The 11,409-nt window shown below is 32.9% G+C and overlaps 1 protein-coding gene across 4 annotated transcripts in view; it reads left to right on the plus strand.

Moving 5' to 3' along the window:
- The window catches only part of LOC105222809 (neurexin-1), a 33,347-nt gene that overhangs the window by 16,094 nt on the left and 5,844 nt on the right, over positions 1-11,409 (plus strand). For 2 of the 4 annotated variants that reach the window (XM_011200287.4, XM_011200288.4), the window contains exons 15-19: positions 2,679-2,826; positions 2,893-3,650; positions 3,730-4,080; positions 4,151-4,386; positions 7,836-8,136. In XM_011200287.4, the coding sequence (XP_011198589.2) occupies positions 2,679-2,826; positions 2,893-3,650; positions 3,730-4,080; positions 4,151-4,386; positions 7,836-8,136 (1,794 nt within the window). Of the gene's footprint in view, positions 1-2,678; positions 2,827-2,892; positions 3,651-3,729; positions 4,081-4,150; positions 4,387-7,835; positions 8,137-9,844; positions 11,125-11,409 lie in introns of those variants that run through there. The other 2 variants (XM_011200289.4, XM_019989145.3) reach the window with 2 other exon arrangements.

Raw genomic sequence — 11,409 nt, forward strand, 5'->3', positions numbered from 1 at the left:
TAAATAGAAATGTCAAATGTCAAAGAAATTTATGACGTACCAACTATAATCTTACATTCTGCACATACTTTCGTTTTCTCTTTTTTCATTTAATAGTCTCTTATGGGCATTATTTCCTAATTTAATTATTTCCTTTAGAAACTTTAGACCGAAAGATATATTTTGTATTTCTAGAAATTAAAGTTAATATGAAATACTGGCAAACCAGCGGAATTTTGTATGTTTGCGTTCTATTACATAGATTGATGAAAAGTTAGGTTAGATTTATTAAACGGTTACGTTCTTTATTTACGTTTTCAATTTATTGCACTTTTAGACTTAACTGCTGAAATACAAAAGTATTATTGTACGTTCCCAACTTGGCGCACTCTTTATGTCAATCACGATACAGATATATACATACGTAGTTTTTTTCATTTTATTCAAGCTATTACTTTTCTTCTTCAATTTAATTACTAATTTATTTTTTAACTCAAATAATTTAAAAAACTTCACTACAAAATCACTTGGCGGAAAGGCGAAATTTGATTAGATAATATTTTTATATATATTATAATGTAATATTTACATACATAGATATTTTCAGTGGATTAAATCAGGCAATAACCACACCCACCACCCATATAAGGGTGTTATTCAAAACACGAATTAAATTAATTTTAAACATATTCTAAAGCGATAAAACTCCTCGGCCGATTTAAATAAAACTAGATAAACGATATTCTTGAGATGCTATAATCCAATATACCGTAATCTTAAATTTCATTATCCTAAGACTTTATACCATACATATCGGTCACGACCTACATAGTTCGTTAATTCCGACGAAACCATCATCTGAATTCAAAATTTGACCCGGATTTTTACTTATTTTAATACATATCTTGATTATTGCCTTCAAAATACGTTCATTTTAAGCCAATACGAGCATGCCTACGTTTACTCAATTTTTCCATACATACATTTCTTATACGATTCATAGGCTTTCAGTACCTTCAGCGAATTTTTCTTAGATTGTTTGTAAACTCCGGTCTCGTCACCAGTAAAGATATGTTTGATGAATGTACGGTCTCAAACCACGGTATCAAGCACCACTTTTGCAAAAAATTCCGGACTTTGACACCATCAATTTTTTTACATTAACCAAAATATTTTGCGGCGATCCGTAACAGATGTTGAGATCTTTTGCTATCTCTGAAGTTTAGGTATTCACAAATATAGTATATCTTACCTTTCCATTCCAAATAAATTAAAGTATATACATATCCATAAAAATATTGACTAGTTTTGAGAATAATATACTACTTATTTATTTATTAACTGCCAAGTGATTTTTGTGAATATGCCTTCCTCTGTTATTCTTCTGGTTTAGAAACTATCCTTATACTCTTGCAACATGTTGCTGCGGAGGATAATAATTTTGTGCACCTAACAGTTGCATGTATCACCTCAAACTAAGCGAAATAGTTATAAGGTTATATACATATATATATGTATATACCCAGAAGTCCAAATCCAACAAAAACTATTCCAGCTCCTGAGTACTGATTATGGGGACCCTAGAGCTATAGTTGACTTTTTACCGAAAATATCGGTCTACGTGTGAGATATAAATTCAAATTTGTAGAGAATACTTTTCTGATAATATTATCTTTATGTATCAAAAATCGGACCTTAGCTCCCATATATTCAATGTAAAGATTTTTGAACTTCCGGGTGACTTTATACGGCATATAGTGACAAAAGCCCTATGTTCCACCTAGGAACTACGGGAAAATATATAGTGGCCAATATGTGAGTTATCTTAATGCAATTGAAAGAGCGTGATTTTCTTATAACGGTGCATATTTGTGCTTAGAATGAATAAGATCGGGTGCCCTAGACCTAATATAACTAACAAGCCTTATGTATCTGAAAGTACTTTCCTAGCTGTAATCCTTACAAGTTGCAAGAGTGTGAAATATTCGGTTATATCCGAACTTTGCTCTTCCTTATTGTTTTTTATTTGATTTTCCAACAATTGTAAACTGCACAAATTTAGTAATTCAAACTGCAAAACTACATATATACATATATATCTGAACAAGAACTCAACGACTCACCAGAATTGCTTGAAACTTCTTTAAATAATAAAAATATTTACATATTAATATATACATATGTACGTAAAATTGTATAGTCATAAGAATGGCTCGTACACCTGCATATGGTAGATACGTACATATATACATATGTCTACAGCTATATACTCCTATACATATTTACTTATGAGTCTATCATCTACTATGCAACTTACTTTTATGCATTTCACTAAGTGAAATATTTGTTAAAGCAACATTACTTAGTAATACAATATATAATACATACATATATACTATTATACTTACATACCATACATACATATATACAAGCTTATTGTCATTTAAAGATATTGTAAAAATGTTGTATTTTGAGGAGCGGACTTAGAACGTCCACTTCATACGTATGTATTTGCAATACACATACGAATGTATGTACTGTATGTTGTATTTACCATATATTATATTATTTAATCGTACATATGTATTAGTATAATTAATTGACTAACGAATAATCGTAATTATGCCGTAGTTGAATTAGGTGTGTGTTGCATGAGTGATTTAGTATTTTATCTAGCGTACATATGTATATTCCGACAGCGGAGACTATACTCGGTCGCCACAGCACCATCGAGATACGTTCCATCCACTTGGGTGGAATGTTTCATGCCGAGGAGGAAATCCAAATGACGTCGACAATGCCCAATTTTATTGGCCAACTACAGGGATTCATTTTCAATGGACAAAGGTGCGTTCAATTTCAATTCTGTGGAGAGATCCAAATATATGCCTCCCATTTGTACCGTTATTTCAGATATATTGATATTGTTAAAAATTTGGGTCCCGAGTTATCGGCACTGCCAAGCGCTACCTTCAAGTTGACAGCGCGTTTTGTGAACTCACCACCCGGTAATCCTTACCATGCTGCCACCTTCCGTTCGAAGCACTCTTATGTAGGTTTACCCATGTTGAAGGCGTACTCTAGCGTCTCGGTGGATTTCCGCTTCAAAACAGTCGAACCAAATGGTTTGTTACTCTATAACGGTGGACGACGTAATGATTTCATTGCTTTGGAGTTGGTTAACGGTCATATACACTATACCTTTGACATTGGTGATGGGCCGATAACAATGCGTGACAAGTCACGCATACACATGAATGACAATCGCTGGCATCAAGTGAGCATACGTCGACCGGGACCCAAAACGCACACGCTTACCGTGGATGATTCATTCGAGATTGTTACACTGACCGGCAACAGCATGCATTTGGAGCTTTCGGGCATACTCTATATAGGTGGCGTGTTCAAGGACATGTACGCGAAATTGCCGGCGTCCATTTCATCGCGTTCTGGTTTTGAGGGTTGTCTTGCTTCTTTGGATCTGGGTGATACATCACCGACACTGACCAGCGATGCGGTTGTGCCAAGCTCGCTGGTGGTGTCTGGTTGTGAAGGTCCGACCAAATGCAGTCAGAACGCATGTGCCAATCGTGGCGTTTGCGTGCAACAATGGAATGCCTACGTATGTGAATGTGACATGACTTCGTATACCGGCCCGACGTGTTACGATGGTAAATAAAGCGTTTATTGAAATTTAATAGCAAAACAAGTTACCAAATCATTTAATTTCTATTTCTACTTTTATCTCAGAATCAATCGCCTATGAGTTCGGCAACAACAAAGGCATTATACAATATGCTTTTCCGGAAAATATGCAAGCAGATACCGAAGAAGACAATGTCGCTTTGGGTTTCATCACAACCAAATCCGATGCTGTGATATTGCGTGTGGAGAGTGCGACCACACAGGACTATATGGAACTCGAAATAGTCGAAGGCAATATATTTATGGTGTATAATATTGGTACACGCGATTTGCCGTTAGGTGAAATTGGCACCAAAGTGAACGACAACACCTACCATGTGGTGCGCTTTAGCCGTAAAGGTGGCAACGCTACACTCCAGCTCGATGACTATAATGTGCAAACATTGACACCACAAGGTAAACCAGGCAGACAGATAAAGTACATTTATTTGATTTTTAATTTCTTTCTATATAAATTTTTTATCAGGGCATCAATCGACCGTGTTTAATACCATGTCCAGCATTCAAGTGGGCGGAAAATTTAGCCGTGGCGGTAGAACACGAATTGAACGTCCATTTGCTGGTGTTATTGCCGGTTTGTCGGTGAATAAGCTACGCATACTGGATTTGGCTGTTGAACGTGACCCACATATAACCATACGAGGAGATGTTCAATTGGTAACTGGAGTATTAGATAGAAATGATCTGCAAAGAATGCAGCAGGTTAGGGAATTTATTTTAAACAATCAAACTTGCAAACTCTTCAAATCTCAAGTATTCTCATCGTAAATAAGTCTTGCAACAACAAAAAATTATATATATCAATCAGTCGATCTTTCTCTCTTGGTCATATGGATAAATAATTTATGAGCCATTGGGTGAACAAAACACTTCACAATCGCTAACACATACACATACATTGACACGTACATACATATGTATGTACATGAACATTTTCGTTAACATTACAAGAAATGTGTGACCGAAAAGAACACTTTTGGAAATTATATATTAAATTAAAGTTAGGATTATTCTTACCAATTATTAATAATTTTAAGATTTGCTTTTTTAAACATAATTTTTTAAAGGTAGTGAGTTTTTATGCGGACGAAGGAAATAAGAAAAAAATAGAAAATATTAGTATCAAGATCTAACGGAGTAAATATATTGTTGTATAAGTAAAGCAGTAGAGAATTTAGAATTTGTTCTAGCTCAGGCAAGGTTAAGCTTTAAAAGCCTGAGAAAACGCATTTGAAGCTATCTGAGCAAAGTGAGTTCATAGCACAGGACCGCGGACCCAAACCCAAGGTTTGGTAAGCCCAAAGGTTTCCGATCTTAAGTGGTCACATGGGTTCCCTCGGGTAAAGAACAGCCTTTTTCAAAATTTTTTTCTCATATAAAAAATGAAATATTTTATTAATTTTTTTAATTGTTGCAAACATACACTATTAATAAAGAAATTCTGAAATTTTTGAAAAAAAATATTTTAAACACCGGCAATCCGGTGATCCTCAGAAAAAATGCACACGCGTTGGCAGGATAACTCCTGACAGGTTCATCTAAAGTGGAAAAATACGTATTTTAGTTAAAACCGTAACTTTGAACTTGGACGAATGAAAAAAATTAAAATTTTATTTTTGGCAGATATTTTTACAAAAAATTTCACATTTTTTTCAAATAGTTGTAATCGAAAAAAATAATTGATCTAAGTTTTTAAGAAATGTATCTTAAAGACCTGTGTAAAATTTCATGAAGATCGTTTGAGTATAATAGTTCTCGAGAAATCTTGCTAAACGTTTTCGTCCAACGTCCAGCTAGCCTCGAGCTCACATGCGGTTTCTCCGAAACTATTAGTCGGATCAACTTGAAAATTTATAACAATATTTTAGAGGTGCTGCGGAATTTAATAAGACAATAAAAAAAATCGATTTTTTTGAAACCCGTAAACCCATGTATACCCTTAAAAACGTTTTTTTGTTCTAATGATTTTGAATATTAATAACGCATTTCGAACATATTTTATAAGGCAGTTATATTCATATATCACAACCAAATCATCTAACTTAGCATTAATATTTCAGAGATGTTAATAGGAATTCACAATATTATATTTAACTCTTCTATAATCTAACATAGCATCATAACATCTATAGTATCATTTAGTATCAGATAGCGTTATAGACCAAGCTTTTAAAAATGGACAAGTATTTTATAAAATACAATAACAAATTGATGCAGGGTTGATTAATGTGAATTTTAGGGCTTAAAATAACGCTCACTAATATCCAGAACAAAGCGGTATATTTATATATTTAAATTTTTTATGTTTAAGTGCTAAGTGAAGAAATACTTCCCACAAATACATCAACATGCGTACAAATATGGCTCATAAATTATTATCATATACTATATTGTATATTTGTAAACTTTTCATACTAACTAATAACATTGTGGATTGTTTCGATGTAAAGTTTTATAATATTGCATTCGCATTCTTTAACCTATTAATATTTTATTTAAAGAGAATAGCAACCACGCTTATGATTAATTAAATTGTAATTAATGCTTATGTGCATGCACATTACGGTGTCCGTTATTTTCCAAGTTAAGTGTTTTTACAGACTTTCCTTGAAGTTTTATTTTGCACTAAAAAATTATCCAACGTATTATTATCCAAGCTATTGTTTACGTGTACACCATGTCGTATGCGCAACACAGAGTTTATAATTCACTTGTAAAGTAAAGCATATAACTTTTAAAGGAATGTTTTAATGGAAAAAATCGATGAGCTATTTTTTGTATAGAAAATAGTAATTTTGTATTGGAATATCATATCTGCAAAGTTGTATATTATACTTACTTTATGCAAAAAAATCCTGTGTTATAGGGAAAATACTTAAAGAGCTTTCTTACATTGGATAATGGTTTGAAGGCAAAAACTGAAGGTTAAGGCGAGTTTGCAAAAAAAAAATAAACTTGGGAAATAATGGATACCCTAATGTAATGAAACATTTATACATAAATATTAATACTAAATGAGCGTAGGTTGGTATTCAATGTGCTTATTTGATTATTTGCTACTTTTACTGCACTTACAACAATAAGAAAATTTTACACATTATACCCACCTTTATATATACATGTATGTATATGTGTTTTTACAATATTTTATTTTATTTTGATTTTTTCATTTAATTCTACTGATTTTTTGGCATTAGAAAAAAAGAAAAACTAATTTTTATGAAGCTCTTTATCTTGATTTTGATAGGTCAGTTTGTATGGCATGTTATGCTATAGTGGTCCGATCTGAACAATGTCCACGGAAATTCCTGTTGTGATTCGCTACCGACATTTTTGACAAATGAGCAAGTTTTTGGAGAGAAAAGGATGTGTGCAAAATTTTTGAATGATAAACTTAAGGGGGTAAAAGAAATATTTTATTAGTTTACAAATATTTTAAAAGTTTATAAAAGTGTATATAATAAAGAAATTCTGAAATTTTTGGGAAAACCCGGCCATTTCCGGAGACCCTTCGGAAAAAGGTGCGCCACGTTTGAAAGATTACACCTTACATGATCATCTAAAGTGAAAATTTAGCAGTTGGACGAAGGAAAAAAAACTAAAAATTGGATTTTTGGCAGACATTTTTACAAAAAAATTAAAATTTCATTGAAAGTTTTACGACATTTTTTTTTTTTAAATAGTTGTAGCAGGGCGATTGCTATAGGCAATGTTTTTTTATTTAAGTTGTTTCATTTAACTACTTAACATATGTATAATATTTTGCGCTAAAGCACACTTTCATGTAATTTATATTGGAACCACCCAGTTTTTATTCACTAATTATATCACGCACTAACCGAATCAAGCACATTTCAAAATCCTTTACATCTCTTCATGTTTTACATACAAATATCTACATATGCATACATAACAGTATATTCTGCATGATACTCGTAATAATCATACCCGAATTCAACATATAACATACTCCTTTACTTCATATAAAATTGCATTGCTTATCTTGACATATAATACATACATGCACACATTTAAACATACTTCTTCATGCGCTGTAATGGATGTCATTAAAATTGAAGCATAAATTTGGATTTGCTGTCTATGAAAATGTTTTTCTAAATTATTCTGCATTTCATGACACCAACGAGCAGACCCCAGCAAGTGGTTATCCGGGCGCCATTGATGATCTAATCTTCTCGGGCGCCGGTTCTGGTTGTCGTGGTGACGATGAAGATGAGTGTACACCACCATTCGAATCGGGCAGCGGTGATGACTTGATCACGCCTGTGTATGTGCCGCCCACAAAACAAACAACAACAGCACAAGTTGCAAATACAGACAAAACTAACGGCACGGAGCGTGCTTGTGACGATGAGGACTGCCTGCATGGATCTGGTGATTATGGCGAGACTACGGAGCAGTTCACTTCCACCAGCACAGCGAAAGGATCAGGTAAGTACCAGTATTTGTTGTATAAGTAAAGTAGTAGAGAATTTATTTAAAAGTTAAATTGCCATTTAGTTGGTAGTCAGTATGGTCATTTCATTGGCATATCACTCACAATAATTGCGCTGAGAAGGCAGTAGAAGAAAGGCGCGAATCGTATTAATAGAAAATGTAATGAACTAGGGAAACTGAATATAGTATGGGAAATTATTTTTATATATTTACTTATTGACGTTTTTAGGAGTCTTGGGGTTCTGTCTTGGGCTTTAGTTTTTTAGCAGACATTGAGAAGAGCATTTTGGCACTTAATGAATTCCAATACATGATTATGGAAGATGTTAAATGACAATGTGTAGTTGACAGATGAAGCTCATAGCGTTTATTGAATAGTTACTTTCAAGAGGTTCCGACTTTCTTAACGGGAACGAGCCTAGTTTTAGAGACTTAAGGCATTAGCCATTCCAGGATATAAATTTGTAAAATGTTGTATTCTGCTTTAACAGTAATAAATTGAGCGATTCCATGAAGTTCGTAACACCCCGAAAGAAACACCTGTCATTAGTCCCTCAGTTTCTGAGCTATTGATCTGCTTACGTCTTTTTCTACCTAAGCATCTATTCATATAAACTAATTGATAAATATAAGTTTTTGTATCCGAAAAAGATAACAAGATGACAATGATAACTTCAGGAAATTTGGCATGGATTATTGTTCAAAGAAATGATGTAATCTCCTAACAAATTGTTCAGATCGGATCACTATATCATATTGCATATAGCCAGTTAAACTGACTACTCAAAATCAAGATAAAGATCTTTTGAAGAATATTAATGTCAGGTCTTTAAAGAATACATTCTGCTAAATTCTAATATGAAATGAGTGTTTTCTACTTTCAAGTTAAGAAAAAGATTATCTAAGAACATTAAAATTTTTAATTTTCCAACTTCAATTCGGTTATTAGATTACATATGTATTTGTAAAATATCTCGCCTTACTTACATATATATGTACATAAATATTGACTAGAATTATAGGTATGCTACAAAGTTCCTTCATTAATTATGTGCACCTTGTACTTCCTACTTTTCCAAGCATTTCTACTGCCTCCTATCCTAGTCTATATATAATAGAAACTTCTGCTACCATAATCCTCTATATAGATTATACACACATATTGGAAATATTCTACGTAATCGACACATATTGATTTAAAAATATTTTGTACTAGACATACAAAAAATATTTGCATGTATTGAACACTGTTTGCCAAAGATAGCTAGCTGATTATAGTACCGAGAAGAAATTTAGACTAGTCTAAGCTGTAGTCCAACATGCATATTAGACACTTGTGTGTATGTACAAGTGTGTGTATATATGTAAATAGCATGGCTTTGACCTGTCAGCTCATCAAGAGATAGATTTGCGTATCATTTGGTTGTAGCAAACATTATTATTTCATTATGTCAGACATACATATCGCAACTCCAAGCATTCAATTTCGCTAAACCAGACAAAGATCCAAACAATTACCAAAAAAATATAAAGATATAACAATCAACAACATTTCAATCAACCAATCAATCAGCCATATTCGTACATTCACCACAACCACTGCCGTTCGCCCATGGAAGCTCGTTACTCGTTTCTTGTTAATCGCTGTTCCACAACTTGAAATCTTGATTTCATGATTCTGAGTTGGAATTATCTCTTTCAGAAAATGAACTCTTCATATTTCTGACTCTGATCGTGCAATGGATTTGCCACTTGCAAACAATGCAATCGTAGAATGAGTGGAATATGTGGCGAACGTGATCACAACAACAAGTTGTATTCGAAATAAACGAAAAGGCCAAAATGAAAAACAAACAGAACAAAAAATGAAATATTATAAAAAAAGAAAATGTTTAATAAAAGAATATCAGAAAGAATTCTATCAAAAAGATCAGTTTACTCACAACACGACCATGCCCACCACGATCACGATCAACAACACTTGCAAAATTACAACAAAAGACAACATCACCACCATTTTGCTGGCCACTCACTACAACTACTACGCGTTAACTGTTATGTAATTACGTTTACGTTACAACGGCAAAATGTCAACGTCGTTATGTCTAAGTTCAAGAAGGCTTAAATCTCTAACAGCAGCATTAAAATTGATTCAACGTTCAAAATAAATAACCTCAACGAAGTGTTGAATTGACGGCTAACTGTAATATAGTAAATTCGTCGCATTTGTAAAATGTCAGATAAGCCACTTGCAAATCATATGATCACAAACAAATTATAATAATGAACTTAAATTTAACGGAACCATTCTGAACATAAATATGTGGAGGTGTATATACAAATATAATACATATGTACATACATGCATAGAAATTTATAAATAATTGATTGTAAGCGTTATATAGTTTGTATTTGTGGGTAGTAGGCGTGAAATGAGTAAATATAGGTGAAATTACAGGACTCATATGTAAATGTATATTTGTAGTTATGGGTTTGTAAGAGAGCGCGCAGGTGGGGCAGAGCATGCATGCAAAATTACTTGTATGCATGTGTATGTAATTGCGTATGTACATATATGTATAAGTATAAGCGACTTAGAAATGCACATGTTATTCTTTAAAACACATATCCCCTAATTAATTTACAAATTTAACAATCTCTACTATTATGTACCTAAGTATGTACTCGTATGTCTATTATGTATTCATAGATGATTCTTGCAGTTATGTATGTATGTTTATGTATAAGAAAATTATTTGTTTACGCACTTGCTATAGTTACTTACATAATTACATATCTATTGTACATATGTTTATATGGACAAATGTTGTCCAGCTCTTATCAAATACTCATATATATGTATATGTATGTCTACATACTTGTTGAACTGCTTTTTTGGGCAATTAAATAATAAGCGAAGCAATAACAATAAAACACATTACGCTGAAACTAGTATACAAATAAATGTCTGTGGTACTTCAACTTCTTTTTATCTAAAAAAAATTTAATATCAATGTGAAGTTCAAATAAAAGTCTTTCTGAACAACATTGACACAGAACCGGACCGAACTGTGAAAACAAAAAAAAATAAACATTTCGCGAGTTTTATTACAAATCTTTATTATCGCCTTCAAAATAGGTTCTTTTCTTACCAATACAGGCATGCAATGCAAAATTACTCAATTCTCCATAAACTTGTTACAAGCCTCCGCTGGGACGGCTCATTTTGGAACACCATGCGCTAGATAGTTGGACAGTTTCGATGTC

The sequence above is a fragment of the Bactrocera dorsalis genome, chromosome 2, assembly GCF_023373825.1.
Source record: "Bactrocera dorsalis isolate Fly_Bdor chromosome 2, ASM2337382v1, whole genome shotgun sequence".
Classification (NCBI taxonomy): Eukaryota; Metazoa; Arthropoda; class Insecta; order Diptera; family Tephritidae; genus Bactrocera; species Bactrocera dorsalis.